Source organism: Gadus macrocephalus, chromosome 18 (genome assembly GCF_031168955.1).
Source record: "Gadus macrocephalus chromosome 18, ASM3116895v1".
NCBI classification, from domain to species: domain Eukaryota; kingdom Metazoa; phylum Chordata; class Actinopteri; order Gadiformes; family Gadidae; genus Gadus; species Gadus macrocephalus.
The window spans coordinates 4,385,892-4,411,190 of NC_082399.1; the positions used below are offsets into that span (position 1 = coordinate 4,385,892).

Below are 25,299 nucleotides of genomic sequence, written 5' to 3' on the forward strand. Positions count from 1 at the left end.
AGAGAGCGGTCAAGGGCAGAAACACAATGACGGGAAGGCCGACCAGTGGGGGAGGGGGGAGAGGAGGGAGAGGGGAGAGGAGGGAGAGGGGGAGCGGAGCGATTGGCTCGTTGGACATTGCGAGTGGGGGAGGGAGGTGACACCAAGTTCAAAGTATTTCTGAACCAATATCTGCTGAAAGGACGCATCTCTCTTGCCAAGGTATTGGCAGCCCCCCCCCCCCTCCCTGTTCGGGAACAGCGGGGGTCACGAGGGGGAGGACAGTGTGTGGCCGTGAGCCAGATGTTGCCATAGCAACGGGCAGAAGGGGCAAGCGTCTACCTGTGTGTGTGTGTGTGTGTGTGCGCGCGCGCGCGCGTGCGTGTGCGTGTCTGCCTGTGTGTGAGTGTGTACCTGTGTGTCTACCTGTGTGTGAGTGTGTGAGTGTGTGGCTGTGTGTACCTGTGTGTCTACCTATGTGTGTGCGTGCGTGTGTTACCAGATGGGCTGCTCATCAGAAGTGTCGTCGTCCTCATCCTCTCGCTTCTAGCAGAACTTCCTTGCGCCGAAATTACGCCGCGGTCAGTTTGGCCAATTACAGGTGAAAACAGCCCCCCCAGTGGTCTGTGTGTGTGAGCACCTATGTACGCGCACGTGTGTGTATGTGTACGCGCGCGTGTGTGTGTGTGTGTGTGTGTACGCGTGCGTGTCCGCTACAAGGACACGCACGCAGCCGTGAGGTCGTCCCCAGGAGTGCCAGCAGCTGGGATCGATGCTCCTTAATCAGGGCCACGGCCGTCTGGATCCAATCACCACCACCACAGCACCGCACAGCATACCAATACTGTGTACCACCTCTTATTCTGGAGCGACATTCCCAGCGTTCCGGTGAAGGAACAGCCTTCCGATGACGCGTCCGTAGCTTAAACTGTTCAAGTGTACCGAAAAGTACACATAGCATATGAAAAATACATACAAATTCAACCAATCATGATTCACCTGTTCCACGTGCCCACAAATACATCCCAACAGCGCACGCACGCACGCACGCGCACCCACACGCACACACACACACACACACACACACACCCCTGACCCCCTGGCCTCCTTCATGAGACATTAGAGGCAGGGTCAGTGGCCATTAGAGCCAGTCAATCCCCGAGCATGATGGGGGCAATAGAGGCAGCTTATAGGTCGGGCTAGGAACAAACAGAACTGATCAATATTAGATCGGCACTTTTAAAAAATTCGATTGGCGCCTTGTAAACAGAGCCGATCCATTCAGCGATGCATGCATAAAGTCAGCAACACGGTTCTAAAGGTATTTCTTCCAGACGTTTTGGTTTAAAGTATGGGGGCCGGTCACTCCCACCCCAGTGGGCCCATAACACAACCGATTGTCTGAAGCAGTCAGAACCAACACTGCACCCGGTCTAAGGCGGTAAAAAAGGTATGATTTGACAAGACTACAGGGGGGAAAGAATATGAATATGAATATCACTCCGGCAACACATCCCTTGGAGCCCGAACCCCGACATGAAGACGGTAAATGGTTGCCTTGGCGACGGCCCCGGACTTACCTCCAGCTTCTTGCCGTCCTCGTCGTACACCGACATGGTGACCTCCACGTTCTTGGGCGTGGTCTTGCTGCCCTTGTCGAACTCCCCCTGGACCAGAGTGACGTAGATGTCGTTCCTCACGTCCCCTAAGAGAGGAGAGGGGCAGGGGCATTAGGGCCGACCCCGGCCTGGTGATGTCGTTAGGACCGACCTCCGGCCTGGTGAGGTCGTTAGGACCGACCTCCGGCCGGGTGAGGTCGTTAGGACCGACCTCCGGCCGGGTGAGGTCGTTAGGACCGACCTCCGGCCTGGTGAGGTCGTTAGGACCGACCTCCGGCCTGGTGAGGTCGTTAGGGCCGAACCCGGCCTGGTGAGGTCGTTAGGACCGACCTCCGGCCGGGTGAGGTCGTTAGGGCCGACCTCCGGCCGGGTGAGGTCGTTAGGGCCGACCTCCGGCCGGGTGAGGTCGTTAGGGCCGACCTCCGGCCGGGTGAGGTCGTTAGGGCCGACCTCCGGCCGGGTGAGGTCGTTAGGACCGACCTCCGGCCGGGTGAGGTCGTTAGGACCGACCTCCGGCCGGGTGAGGTCGTTAGGACCGACCTCCGGCCGGGTGAGGTCGTTAGGACCGACCTCCGGCCGGGTGAGGTCGTTAGGACCGACCTCCGGCCGGGTGAGGTCGTTAAGACCGACCCCGGCCTGGTGAGGTCGTTAAGACCGACCCCGGCCTGATGAGGTCGTTAAGACCGACCCCGGTTGGGTGAGGTCATTAGGAATCACCCCAGCCGGGTGAGGTCGTTAGGACCGACCCCGGTCGGGTGAGGTCGTTAAGACCGACCCTGTCCTGGTGTTCATGTAATAACAACGAGGGTGGAAAGGGGGCTTCTGTGCCAGAACCAGAATAAAGAGGGAAAAACACTGCATAGATTACCACAGGACACCTAATGAAGAGCTTCTGGGAGGTAATGGCTCACGACGGCAACCACAGGCGGATTGAGCGGCATTGGTTGTGCCCATGAGAAGGCTTGTTGTGGTGCTGATTTAATACGCACACTAAATGGTACTCGGGCACCTTGAATGATCGCAGCGCTGTCATGAAACCCCCTCCAGGTGGGCGGGAGGCGTGGAGCACTGCGTGTCCCCACAATGAATAGGGATGACAATTTGGCGTGTGTGTGTATTTTGTTGATGTGTGGGTGAGTGTTGGTGAGGTGCAGGTGTGTGTGTGTGTGTGTGTTAGTGGAGTGCAGGTGTGTGTGTGCGTGTGTGTGTGTGTGTTGGTGGACTGCGTGTGTTGGTGCGTGTGTGTGTGTGTGTTGGTTTGTGTGTCTGTGTGTGTCTGTGTGACTGTGTTGGTGGAGTTCAGGTGTGTGTGTTGGTGGAGTGCGTGTGTTGGTGTGTCTGTGTGTGCGTGTGTGTGTGTGTGTGTCTGTGTGGAGTTCAGGTGTGTGTGTGTTGGTGAACTAGGGGTGGCGGTGGTAGTCGAGTGTGTGTGCGCCATCATGCCGGAAGGTGGCACATGTGTGCGCATTGTCGGAGTGTATGTGTGAGTGTCGATGGAATGAGTTTCCGTCTGTGTGTGCTTGCGTGTTTGCGTGCTTGCGTGTGTGCTTGTGTGCGTGTGTGTGTGCAGTGCACCTGGCATGATGATCTCGGGGAAGCCCATCTTGCGGGCCACGGCGGTGGTGCGGTCCACCAGGTGGGGGAAGTCCTTCCTGATCTGGTGGATGTCCCCGGGCAGCCGCTTCAGAGTCACCCACAGGCCTGCAGTCAACCACAGGGCACTCAGACACACTCACCGGAGAGAGGCACCGAGCCCCGGGGAGGAACACACTGAACCGCTCCCCAGGCCTCACCGGAGAGAGGCACTGAGCCCCGGGGAGACAATGGCGGAACACACTGAACCGCTCCCCCCACGACCCAGGGCAGAGAGAGGACAAAACGAGGACAGAGGAGATGAGAGAGGCAGGACAGAGGGGAGAGAGTAGATGAGACAGAGACAGAGAAAGGAGATGAGAGGCAGAACACACAGACATACCTAAGCGAGAGTGGAGATGAGTGAGAGAGACAGAGGAGATGAGAGAGTGAGAACAATCCCAATCAGAGCGAGAGAGAGCGAGAGAGAGCGAGGAGATGAGAGAGTGAGAACAATACCAATCAGAGCGAGAGAGAGAAAGAACAGAAGCAAAGTGCGGAGACGAGAAAACCAAAGGTAGGAGCCCGGGGCGGTTCAGTAAATAGAATCATCTCGGTCGTTAAATAAAATCACGTAAACAAACAAGAAATAATTGGGCAAGGGAAAGAGACTGGCAGGAAGGATTACATTGTATTTTTTCCGAAACATGCTCAAAAACACGGTTCTTTAACCCGCGGTTCAGCTTCCAACGGCTCCGGTTAACACCGGTTTGATTCGAAACACAGGGTTTTCGTTTCGAAAAAAAAAGGTTCCATTTTCCGCCACATATCAAATTGCGCCGGAGCAAAACAGTGGCAATTTCCAGAGTCAAATAATTGCACAGGGAACGACGTCGGACCCCCACGCTGGGGGGGGGTCTGTCTGAGCTCCCCGCTAATGCTGAGACAAAGGACCTGTGGGGCGACTTTTCTGGGTCGTATTTTCTTCTCAATTTAGCACCGCCGCCGCGCCGCTCTGATGTCTCCCGGCGGCGGCGGCGGCGGCGGTGGCGGTGGCAGCGGCGGTGGCGGCGCCGGGGGGGGGGGGGGGGGGGGGAGGCTTTAACGACGGCCCGGACACGGCTCAGGAGTCGGGGGGCCGCTCTGGATTCCACATCACGGAGCAGCAGGAGTGATGACGGCCGGTCGACTCGGAGCGACGGAGCGCAAGGAGTTATAAATGGTGCGGTACGTTCAGTTTGGGAGTTGTGGAGGGGGGGGGGGGGGGGGGAGGAGCAGGGTTCTTTTTAAAAAGTAAACAACTGAAAGACGGCTCCTCCCTCCCTGCTTCATCTCCTCACCACCGTTTCTCCTTCATGGGGAAGGTTTGGGGATCCAAAGGTTTGCGGACTGATGACAACGGCACGTATGGGGGAGAGAGGGGGGAGGACATGCACCAAAGGACCACAGGGGGCGGCACGCCACGACAACGCCACTTCTAAACAAACTACACTCAAATAAAAGCTCTTCAATGGTACCTACAAGAACAGAAAAAGAGAGAAAGAGTTGGACGTATGCCATCCCTCGTGCAGTAACACGGACACGCGTCTGCTCTGGGGGGGGGGGGGGGTTTGGCCCTGCTGCTCCCCCCTGCCTGGCCTGAGCCGACCTGACAAGTACCCAGGTAGCATTCATGGGACATGACAGAACAGCGGAGGCAGGCGGGATCATCCCACAAATAGACTCACGGAGCGTCGCCTGGAATGAAGAGGCTCGTCCTTATTTCTGGGGCCCCCTTCCCCGCCATCTACACATCCTTGCTTGGCGTCAGGCGTGGACGGAGAGTCCGAATGTGAGCAGAATTATTCAGCGTTGGTGAAAATAAACACGTTGGGAGCAGGACACGATGTACCGACTCGGGAGTTGGACGTGCGTGTACAGCTGTCCTCCTGCTTCCTCCCGCTAGACACTGATGGCTCTCAGACGTCTCCGTCTGCATGAGGGCGCACGATCATTAGCAGAACCCGTGCACGCCTGAGATTCTTGTGATCCCATATAGGGTAGGACCATACGTCACACGCAGCGTATTGGTTCAGCTTGACCAATCAGCTCAAGTACATACCGAGCCTGCTTGAAGCTGATCATATTGATCCGTCACCCGAGCCAACAAAGATCCCTTTCCCCGGGTCATCTCCGCCGTAGACTACTTCTGCTAACTGCAATGTTTGTCTGGTTCCTGGGCTGTCAGCAGAACAGTCGCCTGGTGCTCCTCCGAGCTCAGAACGCACGTCATGCGGCGTCGCTCTACATTTCACTCTGCATCAAGTTCCTGTCCTTGATGTTGCCATGCAGGGAGCGTCGTCTGTGGCTCTGCACGGCAGCCACCCACACCCCCGCTCTCATCCATCCCTACTAATGAACAGTCTGCCTCTGCCTCACTGGGTGGAACTCATCTGTAGTCTGGGCTCTTCCTACGAGCGGCACCTCAATGGGGGGAGAGAGCTCCCTCCTTCTGCAGGATCCTTCCCTTCCCATCTTCCATAAAACATATGCAGATGTACCTTTGCTCGGAACATCTCAACCCCTAGCAGCTCAAGCTTCTCACAGATGAATTAGTTAGAAGGTGGGATTCATCTTCCAGAAATAGCCATGAATAGGACTGGAGATGGAGCAGGTATTGATTCAGTGTGGACTCGATGACGGAAACTGGGGTTCTTATCGAGATTGGCCGGTTGAAAACATCCAACCCTTCTAGAAACACAAAAGCTCAGTACTCCAACCCTACTACTATTACTTCTTCTGCAGCCTCTCCAACCTCTTCGTTTTAATTACCAAGATGATTTGCTTTGTAAAAGGTTCAGTTTTTCTGACCATCAGTTGGAGTGAGCACACACAGTTAAAGGTTGTTTGTGTGCAGTTTGAATTTGTGATGAAGGGCTTGGCACTATTTAATTCATACATTCAATATTTGAGTGTTTTTCACCAACAGTTGGAAGGTCTTCACAAAGTGATACGTTGATATTGTTGACACATGACAACAGGCTTTGGTCATTTATTTATGGAATTAAGTTTTGTCTTTTGTGGACTAGCAGTCAGAATGACCACCACACCTGTCCTTAAAGGGGACATATTATACCACCGGGTGTGAGTGTGATTGGCTGTTACGAGCCGTTTTGAAAATCTGCAGGTAAGCAGGTCCAGCTAGATGTCAGGAGAGGCCGATTTTCCAAACGGCCTGCAATGGTGGTATAATATGTCAACATATAATAACAAGTTAAATCTACAACACATATATTGATAACATATATAACATGTGCGCAGGGCGCGCCGTACCTTGGCCCTTGTGGTTGACCTCCTTGGCAGCGATGACCTTGTTGATGACGGTCTGGAGGAAGTCGTTCTCCCCCGCCACCCTGGGGGAGGGACGGGACGGGACGGGACATTGGGAGGGGAGGATTAGGGACAAAGTTAGGATGAGAGGGACAAGACAATGTAGACAGACAGACAGACAGACAGACAGACAGACAGACAGACAGACAGACAGACAGACAGACAGACAGACAGACAGACAGACAGACAGACAGACGGAGAGCTTGAAACAAAGACAAAGAGAGTGAGACAGAGAGAGAGACTGAGACACAAAAGCAGACGGACAGGCATACAGAGAGAGAGAGACACACACACACACACAAGCAGATAGGCGCACATCATGGCAGACGCAGTGAGTTAGCAGTGAGGTAGGACGGAAAACGTCAGAAACAGAGAACATCGTTGAGGAAACGATTAAGATCCCTGGTACCGAGAAAGAATAAAGCTCAATCCAACCACAAGATGACCTTTGACCCTAGGGGACTGCACACCTAGGGAGTGCTGATGTGTTACAAATGCCCCGGGACTTTGACAAGCTAGAACAAGACTTTAGGGGGGAGAGGGGGGGGGGTCCAGATTGTCTGAGACAAGCACAATACAGCAGCACAGAAGAGAGCAGATGTACTTTGCAGAGGCACCAGATGCCTGGCAACTGGGAGCGAGGGAATAAGGAACAGAGGCGAAGGACGGGATACATGAGTGCAGCAAGTGAGATGTGCCATGTCCAACGAGAGGAGGAACGGAGGAGAGACCGATGGGGACTCGAGCTAAGCGAGATGCCTTCAAACCGGCCCCAGAAATGGACAGCACAGCAGCAGCTGGCGTTCATTAGAGTGGGGATTGGTTTCAATTAAAAAGGGTACAGAATTTTGTACCATACACAATGTTTCAATATTAGTTGATAGCAGCAATTCTTGAGTTCATTCGAGGGTAAGGATTTGTTTCAACTAAAAAAGGTACAGAATTTGATGTACTGAGGGATTTTAAAAAGTCTGAGCAGCCCAGCAGGGTTCCACTAGAATTATGTAGAAACAAACCTTACACAATGTTTGAATACTAGTTTATAGCAGCGATTCCTGAGAATGCAGCTCCAATAAAGAACTAGGTCAACCAAGTGCAGGTTTTCTAAAGCAGGAAGCCCCTGGCTATATTCAATGCTATTTCTGCTCGATAACTACCTTCCAAGTCTGTTCTTCAGGGCCATTGGCTTAAAACAGCAACGCAGCATCCACAATACACATTTGTTGTAGGCGCTTACTTCCTGTCCATGTCCCCGCTCAAGACAACAGCATTCTCTCAGGTGCAGGGATCTGGGATTAGCTTTTTAAACCATTACCTCCCCTTTTCATTCTCCATTTATCTGCACTAGTAAAACTCAGGCCTGACCACGAAAAACCCCTTATGCCGAAACACATTATTTCCCCTAAACGTGGCCAGACTGATTTGTAGCAACGGATAAGGCTGGTTACTGGGGTAATCTGCCCGCTGGACGGGCTGTATCCAAACGCATTTCCAATTATGCAGAAGTCCCGTGAAGGAAAAGGCTGCAAGTGCCTTCCTACTAGAATGGCAACACTTAATGAGATCGTCTTAATTGAGTCAGCAGGGAATAGGTAGAGGGCTCCTTCAGACCCCACTAATCAGTTGTCAAGCATCCCCGACTACACACCAGAGGCTGGCGCACACACACATGGTCGCACGTACACACACACATGGTCACATACACACACACATGGTCACAAATACGCACGCACACGCACACACACACACACACACACACACACACACAAAATTCCAAAAATGGAGCCCTTGAAGCAGTTTGCCTATTTGATGCATTTTATGTATTCAAATGATTGTGGCTCTTCAGGGTTGAATATTTTCCTTGAATGCGTTCATTCAAAGTCGCTTTGGACCAAGGGTTCGGTTAAATAAATGTAATAAATTAAATGCAATTTAATTTGATGTTATGCATGCGGACACAAACATGTACGCTCACACACAAACAAATACACACTTGTTAGAAAAACAAGTTAGCACACAACATGAAGACAATCCACACAAAGATGAATGAATTTGAGCTTCTTGATGGGTTAATGAACGCATACTTGCACACAAGTTAATGAACACACACACACAGGTTAATGAATACACAAATGCACACACAAAAAAAGAAGTACAGGAACACACGCAAATTAACAGAACACACAGGGTTGTACTCACGGCTGGAAGGGTATGAAGTGCTGCTTGTCCTCATCGTCCATCTTGCCTGTTATGATGTCTGTGACATCCATTACTATTGAGAGAGAGACATAGAGATAGAGACAGAGAGACAGACAGAAAAATAGAGAGAGACGCATAGAAACGGACATTGGCAGAGACAGAGAGAGACAGAAACAGAGACAGAGAGACGGAGACTGAGTTAAGCATTGAGAAGCGCATCAGAATCCGAACATTGAGAGAGCTACAGGGACAGCACAGGCCTGGTTCCTTAGACCAAGTTCCCCAGATGGGGGACGCGTTTCCCAGGGGGGTTCCTGAAGGGCGTCATGGGGACTTTGGTACGTTTACATTTATAAATACAAGGAGAACCGGCAGTACGAATACAGGACCACAGAGCCTCAGTCAGGGAGGGGGGTGACACACACACACACACACACACACACACACACACACACACACACACACACACACACACACACACACACACACACACACACACACACACACACACACACACACACACACGGTTTATCTCCTCGTCCCCCAGCAGCCTGACAGCGACACGAGGCGGTTAGCAGACGGCCTGGAGGTCAGAGGTCACCCGTCACCATAAAGCCCTTAATCACTGATGCGCCTCGCACGCCACTCAGGGGAACTTCAGAAGACCGGACACTGGCGTGTTCGATCGGGAACGTCGTTCCGTAAAAATGAGGAAAAGTCAGGAGGAAGAAAGACAGAAAACAGGGAGTAATTCTGTCTTTCAGAGCAGTGAGGGCAGAGCGCCAACAGGATTAGTTTATGATGTGTTTGGCGGCGTTCCCGTCGGCTACAAATCTAATTCCGAAGGCCGGCTTTTTTTATTCAGACGGATATCTTGGGGTTTTCGCCAAAAATCACACCGGCCCGTCCATGATTTATATGTTCCACAACTAAGAAGTGAGCGCCCTAATTACTGTTTCCTCCATATTTGAAGGAGAGCTCTCCGGACGTAAATACCAACACACCTCTGGAAGAACGAGGTCGTGTTCTTCAGTCTCCCGGGCCAAAGCAGGAAGTCCAGACCTGTGTGAAGACCCTTCGACTGACAGCTGAGATGACCGTGAGAAGTCACTCACGTTTACTCTCTGTGTGGCTCTTTCTCACACACACACAGTGTTGCAATGTGAGTGCACACCAGTCTTGACCAGTTTGCCTCCTGCGCTTAGAACGAGTTTATGTTCCGTCTTCAGTCCCCCAGATAAAGGAAGAAAGTCCAGACATGTGCGAAGACCTTTCCTCTGACACCTGAAGTGACTAGTCGTCTTCTAACGGGTCTGCAGTGCTTTTGTTCCTCCACCAGGGTGTGTGGGCTGGGAGTCTAGAACTCCAATGTATTGGTACAAGCTCTGGTCAAACTAAAGTAATGCCTGGCGCACACTAGACGATTCATCTAATGGGGAAAATTGGAGAGACACACGCTTGAGGATGGATGAAGATACATTTACTGTTTTGTTGGATGAGTGTGGAGGGGATGAGTTTGTCAGCACACACCACACTAACCGGTTCCAGTCAGGCCTTCAATGACCGGAGTAAGAAGGGGAAATCAGGCACAGAATCTGGGCTAATTGTACTGCAGTGTGCCCCCAACATGTGGGTGATGTAAGCTTACCAATCAGGATTCATAGATTGATCAATTACAAAAAAAATGAAATTGATCAAACAAAAAATAACTCCCGGTATTAAAAAAAAAAAAAGGAAGAAAAGGGAATTCTGCTAAGAGGAATGTCCTTTTCCGTTATGTTTCGGATATCGCTTTGTCAAAGACTTCATCAAAACTCTGTATTTATTCTCTTTGTCTACGTTCTTCTTCTTCTTCTTGTCATATACTTATTTCTCTTGCTCCGAAGACGGATAACGGGCATTCACAGTTCATAGGAAGTAAGAGACAGGAAATTGAATTGCGTTGATCCGGAATAACGCTATAATCTATGACCCTCTCTCTGCCTCCATAGATACTGAATATTCTGGAAACGTCCGTATCACGGGAACTAAAGGTATAAAAAGAATTCAGACCTTTACAGCCTGAACACGGCGATGTTTATGGCAATACTCTGTAAAAACATAAACATAAATGTACTGTGTCTTTCGGGAAAAAAAGCTGCGATTTGTATTAGATTTTAAGAACCAAAACACTTGCTGTGGATTATTTTCCCGAGCGGCTTACAGGTCGAGTTTGCAAAACACAAAGACTTCAAAGAAGAAAGATTGTGCCTTTATCAGTGATTTGTTTTGAGTGATAAAACATGAAGTTCGTAATGCCATCACGATAAAGCCTGTATGCTCATCTACAGTGGCAGCTTGTGAGTAACAGATAACCTCGTAAAGTAAACCTTGGCACCTCTTCATAACCGAGTAAAAATACGAAGAAGACATTGTGTTGCCTCTAGATGAATTGCTTTCAACATTAAAGATGCCTTGTTTTCTAAATCTGTCAAACCTTTCAGGGTTTTACTCAAGTTAGATTTTTAAACATATAACCCTGTTTTACCGCTACTTCGACCCAAAATCAGGCTTTAATTTTTCTGAAAAATATGAAAAATATCGATCTCTATATATCTATCTAGCTATGTATCTATCTATATCCATATCTATGTATATATCTATCAGTATATCTCTCTCTATATGTATATATCAGGGCTGGGCAAGTTAACGCGTTAATTATATGTTAACGTAATCTTATTCTAACTCGATTAATACAAATTGGCACGCTCTCTTTTATTTATTTTTTTTACTTATTTTGAGAGGTTTTGCCCACAGAATTTCAACATTCATATCAGAAATTATTTGTCAAATTGTCTGTTCACCGTTCTCAATTAATGCGCTAGCTGGCATATCGTATCAGCCTGTCTCAAAAATGAGTAACCATAGCAACGGCAGCGCAGTCAAAGCCGACGGACAAGAATACCTCCCGTTGCCAAGTCGTAGCTCAGGTCCGTCCTAATTACTGGAGTAGTGAACAACAATCCGTCGCATAAGAACCTCACGGGAGGGTAATGGTTGTTCCAGGAATTAATCAAACCCTCAGGCGTTACCAGGGAAACAAAGTTATGGCTTGTGAAAAACGTTATATTTGGATTGTAAAACGCATGGAAATATAAATGAATGCTCATAATTTATTTTCTTTAGCAAGTGACCGTGGTATAAGCGGGATAATGGCCTTCGAGGTGGCCATTATCAGGAATTAATGGCCGCTGCGTGTCGGACGGTTCACACCTCCGCGTCGTCCATTAATTCCTGATAATGGACACCTCGTCGGGCATTATCCCTTACGTATAGATCTATATCTGTGTCTTTGTGGTCTACCTGCCACGCCGAAGGGCCTCCGCAGCCCCGAGGTCAGCTTCTTGGTGTTGTTGTCCCTGAGCTCCATGCGTCCGACGCGGACGATCTGACACACGAAGCTGATCCTGTCCCTCTTCAGGTCCTCACTGCCCAGGTCCTAAGGGCGGGAGACATAGGAACAGAGAGAGAGAGAGAGACGTTAGAGACATAGGAACAGAGAGAGAGAGAGAGACGTTAAAGACATAGGAACAGAGAGAGAGAGAGACGTTAGAGACATAGGAACAGAGAGAGAGAGAGAGAGACGTTAGAGACATAGGAACAGAGAGAGAGAGAGAGACGTTAGAGACACAGGGAGAGAGAGAGAGAGACGTTAGAGACATAGGAACAGAGAGAGAGAGAGACGTTAGAGACATAGGAACAGAGAGAGAGAGAGACGTTAGAGACATAGGAACAGAGAGAGAGAGAGAGAGAGAGAGACGTTAGAGACATAGGAACAGAGAGAGAGAGAGACGTTAGAGACATAGGAACAGAGAGAGAGAGAGAGAGAGAGAGAGACGTTAGAGACACAGAGAGAGAGAGAGACGTTAGAGACACAGAGAGAGAGAGAGAGAGAGACGTTAGAGACATAGGAACAGAGAGAGAGAGAGAGAGACGTTAGAGACATAGGAACAGAGAGAGGGACGTTAGAGACATTAGAGACACACACACACACATACACATTTACGCTCACACACACACACACACACACACACACACACACACACACACACACACACACACACACACACACACACACACACACACCCACACACACACACACACACACACAGGTTCCACTGGTCGATTTAGCCAGTGTTTCAACACTGGGCCGCGGCCGGGGTGCGGGTGGGCTTCCCTGAACCCCACTCGGTCCAGAACAGTCTCTCTCAGCCGCCTTACACTACGGCTACGCCTAGCGCCCCATTTTAAAATCACTCCGTCGACAGCATCGACTACACGTTGATTTATGGTTTATTCTTTCTAGAAGAGTCTGGAGTTCTGCTGAACCCTAGAGTTACACAAGCCAGAGGTGGCACGCACACACTTGGCAAATGTACAGTCACCGTACTCAGCCTCCCATAACATGGCTGAAAGAACAGAAGACCACAACATGCATCTTACACACAGACACACACACACACACAATCCCTGACTCACCGTGAATACTGCCCGCAGGTTATGAAGCTGGTCTATGTCTTTGACCAGACCAGAGCTGGACCACTTCACCAGGTAGTTCTCACTGAGGAGGGAGGAAGGACAAGAGGGATGGAGAGAGGGAGGGAGGGAGAGAGAGAAATAAGAAAATGGAGAGGAATGGATATGAATGAATAAACACCTTTAAACACGACGTATGCAGTTGTCCATGCCCTTACATTCCATCTGTTCAAAACATAACTTGAATAACGTAATGCCACCTCCACACCGCAACCAAAACCACCGCAGGGGGTTCAGCCACAAGTGCCGTCGACGGGGAAACTTCCAGAACACGCATGAACCTTCCTGGAGGCCGGGGAAACGTCCCAGAACAAAGCGGCTCTCCTTGCCACGGTTCACTCGGAGATCAGAGAGGAACAGGTGGAAGAGCTGTCTTGTTGCACGTGGACGCGCTGGGCCGTACCGGTTTTTGCCTCAGAAAGTACGGCTGAATGGGTTTGGCAGGTGAGCGTTAAATAAATAAAACCCCTAAAATGAAAAGCTTCCCTCCGGCCGTGAAAGTCCATATAGCCTAGATAGTAAAGCGTGTTCGTGGGGGGGGGGGGTCATCATGACTAGCAGGAACCCGAAGTACGCCAGTACAGAGTTTAAATGACAGTGTTGAGCAGCCTCATCACAATGGCATGCACTCAACTCGCTCTTAATAATGTAACAAAATGAGGGCATCAATACTTCATAGAGCGCTAGTCATCAAAAAAGTTTGGGAGCCAAACCAACTTAGAAGCGTCCGCACCCACAGACTCAATATGTGTGTGCGTGTGTATGTGCGTGTGCTTACGTACCTGACGAACTTGGAGTCCACGGGGTCGTAGAGGGACATCAGCACCTCGGCGTCCTCGCCGATCTTACACACCACGTTCTTCAGCGTGACGAAGAGCGCGAACGACGGCGTGGACGCGAACTTGGCCTGCCGGCTCAGATCGATGTTCTGCTTCTGGGACTGGGGGTGGGGAGTGTGGGGGGGGGGGGGGAAGAGAGAGAGAGAGAGAGAGAGAGAGAGAGAGAGAGAGAGAGAGAGAGAGAGAGAGAGAGAGAGAGAGAGAGAGAGAGAGAGAGAGGGCATGTTGTCATAGTTAGTACTTTCAACGACAGGCACCATCATCTCGCCTCACTCACGATCCTTGTGTTTTGACACAACCCGGACTCCCTGGGAAGGACAGCAGCGCCGGCAATAGGAAGAGCAGACCTAGTGGGGGGCAGCGATGTGGTGAACACCATGCTGTGTTATTAGTTATCAATCGCTGCCTCTAACTCAAACTGACTGTTTGATGAAGGCGGGCGACAGGATGAATAAGAAAGAGCCATCATTCTATTGGGGAGACAGAGGAAGAGAATTGGAGAGAGGGAGGGGGAGAGAGGGAGAGAGAGCGAGAGGGAGAGAGAGGGTAAGAGGGGAGGAGAAGGGGAGCGAGGCAGAGAGGGAGAGGGAGAAAGGCACAGGGAGAGAGGGAGAGAAGCAGAGGGAGTGAGAAAGAGAGGGAGGGAAAGAGTGACGGAGAGGGGCAGAGGGAGTGAGAGGCAGGGAAAGAAGCAGAGAGAGGAAGGGAGAGAGGCAGAGAAGCAGTAGGAGAGAGGCAGAGGGAGAGAGGGACAGAGGCAGAGGGAGAGAGGCAGATGGAGAGAGGGAGAGAGGAAGAGGGAGGGAGGTGGAGAGGGAGGTGGAGAGGGAGATCGCCTGGACAGAACCTTTAATGTTAGATGTCAGTGCTGCGCTGCATCACATCGGACACGGTGCAATACGCAGAGACAGTGAGACAGACGGAGAGAGAATCTATTATTCAATCTTCCCGACGCCCTTCAAAAACATAAAACTCAAACTTGTGTCTCGTTCCGAATTTCCCCTGCTCTAATCTAACCCTTCCTCCCTCCTTTCTGCCCTGGTTCCAGAAGGCTGAGGGGGAGCCTGCAGGGAGAGACGTCCTCAGATCACATCACCGCTCACGCAGCGCGTTGGGAGGGAGGATGAATCATTACCACCTCCCTTCACCCTTACTCACGCCACCAGCCTGGGGGGGAGACAGAGAGGGGGGAGACAGAGAGGGGGGAGACAGAGAGGGGGGGACGGAGAGAGGGGGGAGACGGAGAGGTAGAGAGGCAGGGAGACAGAGAGACAGAGACAGAGGGGCAGGGAGCTAGAGAGAAAGAGAGGCAGAGAGGTAGAGACAGGCAGAGGCAGAAAGGGTGGGAGGCAGACAGACAGAGAGGCAGAGACAGACAGGCAGCGAGGCAGTGGGGCAGAGAAACAGACAGGCAGTCAGACAGAGAGGCAGAGAGACAGAGAGGCAGCCAGGCAGACAGGCAGAGAGACAGACAGGCAGAGAGGCAGTTAGGCTGAGAGGCAGACAGGCAGACAGGCAGGCTGGACCGCGGCCTCACCCTCTCCTCCTGGATGCGGTCCTCTATCTGTTTGGAGGCGGCCTCGTGGGCCCTGAAGAGGCTGACGGTGCTGGTGGTCTCAGGGTCCAGGATGTTCCCGTCCTTGTCTCGGACCACCAGGTCCAGATCCAGGTACCTGGGAAGGAGGGGGGGAGGGGGAGCAGAACCCACGCGGATCAGAACCCCGGCGCACGTTTGTTCTGGATGTTTAATTGTGATGAGATTGTGAATCTTCATTATTGTAAATCTGTGGGGTTTTAGGAAAAGCGGTGAATTCATTTAAAACCACAGGTCAGATATATACTTTAATGGGATCTCGTGTTCTGCGAATGTCTATTCATATTTAGTGGAAGCATTAATGCATACGCTGAATATGCGTTATCACACTTGAGAGATAAAAAAAGAGAGAAACCGATTAAGTCAATTATATTCCCATAACATATTGAGTAAAAGCATACATCACAGCAGGAAGCAAAGATAAATATGTTAATATACGAGTGCGTGGACCAGTGAGTCACAATATTGGCAGCGCACGGATGTGTGAAGGTGTTTATGCAAAAGACTAACCCCAGTCGCATAGGCCTATAAACCACACACACACACACACACACACACACACACACACACACACACACACACACACACACACACACACACACACACACACACACACACACACACACACACACACACACACACACACACACACACACACACACACACACACACACCTAGAGAGTAAGAGACAGACAGACATCCGGACCGAAAAAGACGGACTGACAGAGAAAGACAAAAACAGAGAGAGAAGACAGACAGGCGGACAACGCTAGCCACAGTGACGTGAGAACACTTGCTTTCTGAAGGTCAAAGGAGATGGTCTGGCTTGAAGCCAGATTAGAGAGGCGGCTCAAAGACACACACACAGGAGGAAAGACACACAAACACAAAAAGAGGCAGGCAGACTGACACACACACACAGAGGAAGAAAGACACACACACACACACAAACACTCATGCACACAGAGGAAGAAAGAGAGAGACATGCAGACAGACACACAGAGAGCCAGGCAGACAGACACACATTCAGAGGCGCGCGCGCACGCACGCACGCACACGCACACACACACACACACACACACACACACACACACACAGTGTCTTAGTGGAAGTGGTGCAAGGAGACGATGTAGAGAGGAACAAGAACGGGTGAGCCATGCTTGTAGGTAATAATAGGGAGAGACAGACAGACAGATCAAGAGGGACAGACTGACAGACCGAGAGGGACAGACTGACAGACCGAGAGACAGAGAGTGACAGCCTTACAGACAGAAAGGCAGACACAGAGAGCGGGCAGGTGTAGCGCCCAACCCGTCTCCCTGCACCTCCTGACCCTGACAGCATCTCCATGCAGCAGGCAGACACACACCGACACCAGCGCCCCCCCCCCCCCCCCCCCCACCCAGCGCCCCCCCCACCACCCAGCGCCCCCCCCCCACCACCCAGCGCCCCCCCCACCACCCAGCGCCCCCCCCACCACCCAGCGCCCCACGTCTGAGTGTGCGCTCCCTCAGTGTGAACGGTGGTGGGGGAGCAGGGCGCCGTCCCCACAGAGAGACGCTGCGTGTGTCTCCCTCCCCAGAAGAAGAGCCCCTCCTCCGGCGGGGGGGGGGGGGGGGGGGGGTCAGGGGGTCCAGAGTTTCATTACGGGCTCACGGGACAGGGGCTTCCTCACAGGGCCCCGCTCTGAAGGCTGACACCGCCCAACACCCAAACCACCACCACCACCTGCACCCAACCCGGTCCGTCTGACCCAGCCATGACCTCATGCTCTATCAGCACACGACCTGACCTCTGCCAGGGGAAAAGGCAATTTGGGTGATGGGGGGGGGGGGGGGGGGGATTATTGGATACAGAAAAGAGAATAGTGGAGGGGTAATGAATCTTTACGGTGTGTGTGTGTGTATGTGTATGTATGTGTGTGTGTGTGTGTGAGTTAGTGACTGAGTATGTTTTGGTGTGAGTATGTTTCGTGTGTGTGTGTGTGTGCGCGCGCGCACGCACGCACGTACGTGTGTGTGTGTGCGTGAGTTAGTGACTGAGTATGTTTTGGTATGAGTATGTTTCGTGTGTGTGTGTGTGCGTGCGTGAGTTAGTGACGGTGAGTATGTTTTGGTGGGTGGATGTTTTGGTGAGTGAGCGAGTGTACACGTTTTGGTGTGTGTGTGTGTGTATGCTTTGGTGAGCGAGTGTGCGTGCGCGTGTGCGCGTGCTCACTTGTTGCCGTAGTCGATCTTGGAGGTGACCCTCTGTTTCAGCTCGGTCAGTTCGTCCTGAGGCAGCGTTCCCGACAGGATCTGGGAGCGCCACTCGATGAGGTTGTAGATCATGTCCCGCACCGTGTTGAACATCTCCCGCTTGTCCCCCTGTAGGAGACCGGGAGGATGGAGGGTCAGGATGGGAGAGACCTCAACACGAGGGCGGCATGTGGCTCAGGGGGTGGAGCGGGTTGGCTGGTAACCCGAAAGTTGCTAGTTCGATTCCCCGGCTCCTCCTCGCCGAGTGACGAGGTGTCACTGTGCGAGACGCCTCACCCTGACTGCTCCTGACGAGCTGGCTGTCACCTTGCGCGGCCGACTCCGCCGTCGGTGTGTGACTGTGTGTATGAATGCATGAACGTTAGATAGTGTTTTAAAGCACTTTGAGAGGCCACTGGTTAGTTAGCTGTATAAATGCAGTCCATTTAAGTTGAGGGAGGAATCCAAAACTAGCACTGCAGCTCTCGCGCTCCACGCTGCGTCTTTAGAGGAGAAGATGGAGGAGCACCTGGGGTAACGGCTCAGTGTTTCAGCCGGACGCGTGCCAAGATAATAAAGCTAAAGCTTGGTAAACAGGATAGGATAATCAGCCAGATTCTGTGCCAGACTTCCCCGTTCTGACGTTGGCCAGCAAAGAACTGTTTAATCCCCCACACCTGATCACCTGATCGGAGCCGTACGGATTAGCGATCAAAGATAGACGTGTTCAATATTTACGATGTGATCTCCTGTAGTGCGAGGGGAGGGGGGGGGGAGACAGCAGAGTAAGAAATGTATGGATAGCCACATTGGAAAGACAATTATGCCATTGCGGCAAAGGCAAAAGTGTGAGGATTCCTAATACGGCCACTGGCCAGTACGTTCAATCCATTATCAGGTAGTTTTTTGGGATGACAACCATGTTTGATTACAGGAAAGTTTGTTTTTGACCACACGATTGCAATTAGGATCTTTAAGGGATTCGGTTTGGAGAAATAGGACTGGGTTGTTGGGGATGAATCATTTAGTGTGTGATGTGCCATATTGGCAACGTCCACACATTTTTACGACCAAAACAGATAAACGAATTATTCATGTAGCGCTTCATTTTCTACATTCGAAAAATCATCAAGTGTTTACCAGACATAAGAGAAAACAAAATAGAAAGCCCATTAAAGCATGACCAAACAACCAGTGTGTGCAGAATAAACTGCTGAAAGTCCCCTATCGCTGCAATGTATTGCAAGAAGTTTCTAGTGGTTTGGTTTAAATTAGGTAGTACTATATCTTGTGGCATACCTCTGCATCTTGGTCACATGGCATCAAGTGGAATTAGTCTACTTTGCACAATAATCCACATTGGCCCTTATTTTACCCTGAGTTTGTTTCCATTGTGCAGAGAAAAGCAGACATACTCATGTGGGCACACACACACACACACACACACACACACACACACACACACACACACACACACACACACACACACACACACACACACACACACACACACACACACACACACACACACACACACACACACACGGATGGGGTCTCACCACATAAAGGTCCCTCCATATAGAAGCCCACTCCCTCAGCGTGGTGGTGACTTCCTGGACCAGTGGGAGCTCAGTGGGGATGATGGTTTCCTTTTGGCTGCACCCAGTGAAACAGACAAAGGTCAGATTCAGTATATCTACACGCCATGCTAGCATGGCAGTCATGGCCGCAAAATAAATTCACTGGGAAACATGCAAAAAAAAAAAAAAAAATCACAAAAGCCTTGTGACTGACAGGGAAAACTGAAGGTTTGCTAAACGGTATTCATCTATGAAGTTTTAAACTGACATCTTTGTACGGGTTAGGGAATAAATGAGCCAGGTGGATGAGAAGAAAGAAGTAGAACGCAGATGGCCGAGTGTGCTTTAAGGTCGGCCGAATCACAGACTTTTCAGACTTTTCTTCTGGAAGTTGTTCCGAGCACAGAGCACACTTCCATCTCTATTCCTCTCCTCGCTCAAGCATAATCTGCCATCAAAGACGCCGTCTAGTCGAAGGGCAGGAGTGTGAACCCCTCGTTATTAATAGGATATTAATCCAGCTATAATATCCAGCGTCATTAGCATTCCGCACGCAATCGTCTCAGATCTGTCAAGATGGTACATCCCTGACAATGAGCCTGCGACCATAATGAGATTCCCTCCGCTGTTAAATAGAGGGGAAGTCAGAAAAAAACTCCCCCTTCCAGACACCTGAAGAAACTCGGGAGTGAAATGTAAATCGTCAAACAAGGTGTGAAATTAGCACATTTCTCCTTGACAAATAGAATATCTTTCTTGCATGCCCTACAGCTGATTGCATAATGCATCCCATTACAGTGTTGTTTTTTCAGCTTCGTTTATTGTAAAAGCAGATTTGAAACGCATATATTATTCAACAGCCTTGAACAGACTCATATAAATCATTAACTAAATTAAAACCAATGGGGATACCCTGCAATATGCCCAGTAGTGGCATTTTGTGACAAACTCGCTCATTTAGCTTTATGAATATTTGATATTTATTTACTTTATGGTCACTGAGGGATTTCAACGTCTCTGCGCGACAAACTCTTCAGTTTGCGGTTTGCTTGTGATGTGAAAGCCTGGCTCCACTGTGCTTTATTACCCAGTCCTCTGCACGTTGGGGTGAACTCTGACCAGTCCTGACTTGACCAGTGGTTTTAGGCCCCATCCACACATGGCGTCATGGGAAAATGTAATATTTGACTGTGTTTTTGCCTCCCGTCAACTCAAATACAGCGTTTCAGCTCACAGAGTGGAGCCTCTGGAAAAAAAAACTCTTACAAGGTGATGATGTTTTAATACGTTCTGCTTCTTTCTGTGATTCATCACTACCACAATTGGCCCAAGGCAATTGTTATTTCATGTTTGTGGATGAATGTCTGTGTCTATGGGGATGTCATCCAGGATTTCAACAATCCAAATCTGAGGCAGGGACATTTCTTCAATCCGTGAACAATGCGTCTCATCATTTAAACAGCGTGCAGAGCTCGACCTAGAGGGGTTGATGAATGAGTTGAGGTGAGCGTACTGACCCATTGCCCTCCACCGTGGCCTCCTTCAGGTGGATGTAACACGTAGGGAATATACCCTGGATGGGGAGGAAAACACAGGCTAAGAAAACAAGCCTTCCCTGATTAAGGTTGCAGAAATCCTCCGCATATATTTATTTATAATTTTGTCGTGACAAAGAAAGAACTTTAGAAGAGCCAAAATAATGGGTCTTTTTTTCGATAACCACTTGCCTTAAGCTTTTTGAAATGAGCTAATCTTCCCAAGACATTAAGGGAAAATTATCAAACTGATTTCATAAGTAAAATAATTCCCGAGACGTTGCTGGGATGGTCTCCCCGTTGCCCCAGAGGGTGGAACTTTATTAAAGGGCTTCTGTGGGTCGTCACTCACCTTTTTAGATTTCCTTCGGAGTCTGTGACCTCTGTACCAGCCTGGGGTGACGTCAAACAAACCAAACGTTAGCACACTCGCACGCACGCACACACAGGTTGTGTTTTCCAATGGTTGTAGTTTAGCAGGGAGGGTGTCAGAGCAACACGAATCTCACGTGATGATGGATACCAGATTTATCGTCCTCTTCTGCCGCCAACTTGTCTGCTATCAGTATTAAATCCACCGATAAATGGACCAGTCTATGTGTGTCTGTGTGCCTGTGTGTGACTAACAGGATGAAAATACAAAAAGCATTTAGCAAATGGAGCCGGGGTGACAAGAAAAGTGTTGAAGCTGAAAGTAAACCTCTCCTGTTGCTTTTTTTAGGGTTGTCTTGTGTCATGTGTCTCCAGTATGTGCACACCCTCACCTTGTGTCTCCATTGTGCACGCCCTAACCTAGTGTCTCAGGTGTGTGCACGCCCTCACCTTGTGACTCAGGTGTGTGTTCACTTGCTCACCTTCATGTGTCTCCAGTATGTGCGTGTGTTCACTTGCTCACCTTCATGTGTCTCCAGTATGTGCACTGTGTCCCCGATCTGCAGTGGCAGCTCCTCGTCTCCTCGGGGATCGTAGTTATAGATCGCTGAGAGAGAGAGAGAGAGAGAGAGAGAGAGAGAGAGAGAGAGAGAGAGAGAGAGAGAGAGAGAGAGAGAGAGAGAGAGAGAGAACAACTTTATTATCAGGGCAAGAATGAGAGAGACGGAGACAGAGCTAGAGACAGAGGAAGGGCAATAAGGTCAGTGCCCCTCTCCCCCGTTAATAGTGTGACAGCCAGTACCTGACAGGCGGCGGACACCTGCCCACTGCCTTGACACGCGGAGGGCAGAGAAGGCAAGCGGCGACATTAACAGCGTTTACGACGCCCACGAAGCGCTGTGTGTGTGTGTGTGTGTGTGTGTGTGTGTGTGTGTGTGTGTGTGTGTGTGTGTGTGTGTGTGTGTGTGTAGCCAGTCAGCTGTCAAACAAGCTAATGAAGACAGTTGAGATGAAATAGGTTTGAACAGCGCACACAAAACAAACCAAGTAAACGCGCCGTTCCGTGCCGCTTCGACATCTGTAATCGAGAGTGGAAACAACAAACACCAGCCACCGCATGACGTGGGCGTTCCCCGTCAGACCGTGTAATGCATGAATGATGCAGCATCGGGGCACATGTTGCCGTCACAGCAGCAGCAGCAGCAGCAGCAGCAGCGCCACAAAGCAAACCGAGGAGACAACACCGCCTCCGACTCCCTGAAGACGCAGTGAAACGGTTCAGGAGGAAAACAACCGGGTTCTTTAATCTCGCCGTGTGTCAGGGAAATAGGAGATGAACACAGAAGGCCCCAGAAGGGGAAGGATGACAACTGCGGCGCTGCCATCCTCCGGGTCGACGTCAAACGACATGCCGTGCACTGTGTAGACTTGTTATGTTCCTCACACACACCCCGCCACCTCACGTGGGGGTGGGTAAACAACACCCGACAGCCCCCCCTGTGGGGTCCACCGTTATCCCCCTGTCTCTTTAGAACGATGCCGCCTTTCGAGCACACTACTGGTCCCTCTCTCTATGCCCCGCCCCCCGGCCGTTACCAAGGCTCCCATTGCGAGGTCATCGCCCGGACGACAGGCGATGACTTCCGCGCGCCCCACGCCCCCCACGCGTTCGTTTGATCGCAGAGTGACGTCCGGGCGTCCGTTGCCGTGGTGACCGACACTCGTCTTCCAGAGGCCTCGACACCGAAAGTGTGGGTGATTGAGTGGTTCCGTTGTGTCTGCTTGCATCAGCGAGCAGACATATTCTGCACTGGGGAAGGGCTGCAGGACCCCTTCATCGAAGGTCTGCGGGTTTGGATGACAGCCGGATTAAAGGAGTAGAGGAGTCCTCCAGCGGGCTGACGGAAGGAAGGCAGCAGGATAGCCTTCCCCTCCGTCAGGGGGTACCAGGAGCCCTCCAGAGGTGCCCAAACAGCCACACGCCACCGGCGCCTAGCTTGAGGTTTTTAGGTCGCTCGCTGTTTTCTAATTATGAGCTCTGAATTGAAGTAAACACCAAACATAATGAGGAGGCCACTCCTTGACTGATTAGCTGGAGTTGCACTACGCAATATTACAACTAGCTGGGAGCCTTGAATTGGTTTAACAATGCAGTAGATCATGCTGATCGATGGTGATGCATATGCAAACGCTGGTACCACAGAGAAAACCGCTTCCATCGTCTTGTTTGAGTATTTGTTTGCTGTGAGGAATGTGTGAGTGTGCACGTGTTAATGTGGGTCGTACAGAACGACCGGACGACCAGAAGTTAGGGCAGGGGCCCATTAGAGGGGGAGACTAAACAAAGGCCCTGGGAACTCACTCACTCTTCTGTCAGAGGTCGGCCAGATTGGTCTGGCCTGAGGGGAGTTGAGCTAAATTAACTGATCGTTAAGGCGATCCACACCGGCCTGTCTGTCAAGCCCCTCCCCCCCCAGCTCCGGAGGTGCAGCAGTCAGTCTCTGTGTCTGCTGACTGGCGTGTCATCACAACGCCAGGCGCATCAGGCGGTGTTCAAGCTAAACTTTCAGAAAGTAGTTTTATCTACTAGAAGAATCCACCAGCCAAGCACCTGTCTTGATGTAACCTGTAATCTATTCAGCTGCCAAAACAGTCAAAGCAATTTGTCATTTTCTGGTGGCAGGTTTTCATTGTGGACTGATTGTGCAGGTGTCATCGACAACAACAACAACAGGCCATTAAAACTAGGAAGAATGAAAAGTTTTTTCCGTGATCCGTCATCACAACTCAGCTGCCGCTGCACCATGCATCAATCTGAGGGCAGCTGGGCGACTGCTGGAGGAAATTCAATTCAATTTCATATCTTTTGTCTCGCCCTTAAATCACAGGTACGGTCTCAAAGGGCTCAACAGGCCGTGTGTTTACGAGACCCCCCTGACCCTAGCCCCCAGGAGGGCAAGAACAAATTCCCTTAATCAGCAATGAAGTAATCTTCAGAAGGAACGCAGAGTGGGGGACCCCTCCTTCCAGGGACGATGGGATTAATGCGAATGGGTGCCATAATTAGGGATCGACCGATACCGATTTTTAAGGGCCGATACGATACCGATATTTTTTCATCAGCCTTAGCCGATACGCCGATACCGATTTTCTTGAGCCGATTTTATTTTATTATTTTTTTAAAGGAACATTTATTGAACTTCAATATAAAAAACAATATTTAACAAATAGTAAAAACAGGTGAAGTAGAACAAGTAAGAACAAGTAGATGAACAATATTTAACAAATATTAAAAACAGGTGAGGTAGAACAAGTAAAAAAAAAAATTTAAAAAAAATAATAATCGGCGAAAATCAGCCGCGTATCGGCCGATATGTTACACGTAAAAAACGCGAATATGATAATATCGGCCGACCGATATATCGGTCGATCCCTAGCCATAATTGACATAATACATACAGGCAAAACATTTTAAATCGATGATGGGGTGCAGCTCGGTTTACCGTGAGGAGAATCCAGGTATTCAGTTGTAGTGCCAACTAGCCACAAATATTAGTATGAACAATCATTTGAGGGGCGAACCATCCTCCTTAAACAGCAGTTTCCATTAAGAACTTTAATTGGAATTTAAAGGATGGAGAATGTTTAAGTGCAACAACAGCATCGTTCCAGGTTACCGGGCGCGCCTCATTAAAAGCTAATTCACTGAATTTATTTCCTTGTTAATGCAGTTGTGACGGAGTAGGGTGGTTATAAATAGCTCCATATAAGAAAGGCCATTATTCCTGGATGGACTCGCTAATCATGGCAGGAATAGCTCATTACGAAG

General features: G+C 50.3%; 1 protein-coding gene across 2 annotated transcripts in view; it reads right to left on the minus strand.

The window, feature by feature from the left end:
- Positions 1–25,299, minus strand: part of dock1 (dedicator of cytokinesis 1) — a 152,284-nt gene that overhangs the window by 110,560 nt on the left and 16,425 nt on the right. Inside the window, exons 2-14 of one of the 2 annotated variants that reach the window (XM_060037087.1) lie at positions 21,994–22,077; positions 21,451–21,491; positions 21,081–21,136; positions 19,543–19,639; positions 17,964–18,112; positions 15,690–15,825; positions 14,096–14,253; positions 13,257–13,338; positions 12,081–12,216; positions 8,739–8,811; positions 6,483–6,562; positions 3,174–3,299; positions 1,560–1,684 (exon numbers count right to left, since the gene is read on the minus strand). In XM_060037087.1, coding sequence (XP_059893070.1) covers positions 1,560–1,684; positions 3,174–3,299; positions 6,483–6,562; positions 8,739–8,811; positions 12,081–12,216; positions 13,257–13,338; positions 14,096–14,253; positions 15,690–15,825; positions 17,964–18,112; positions 19,543–19,639; positions 21,081–21,136; positions 21,451–21,491; positions 21,994–22,077 — 1,343 coding nt within the window. Of the gene's footprint in view, positions 1–1,559; positions 1,685–3,173; positions 3,300–6,482; positions 6,563–8,738; positions 8,812–12,080; positions 12,217–13,256; positions 13,339–14,095; positions 14,254–15,689; positions 15,826–17,963; positions 18,113–19,542; positions 19,640–21,080; positions 21,137–21,450; positions 21,494–21,831; positions 21,891–21,993; positions 22,078–25,299 lie in introns of those variants that run through there. The other variant, XM_060037088.1, reaches the window with a different exon arrangement.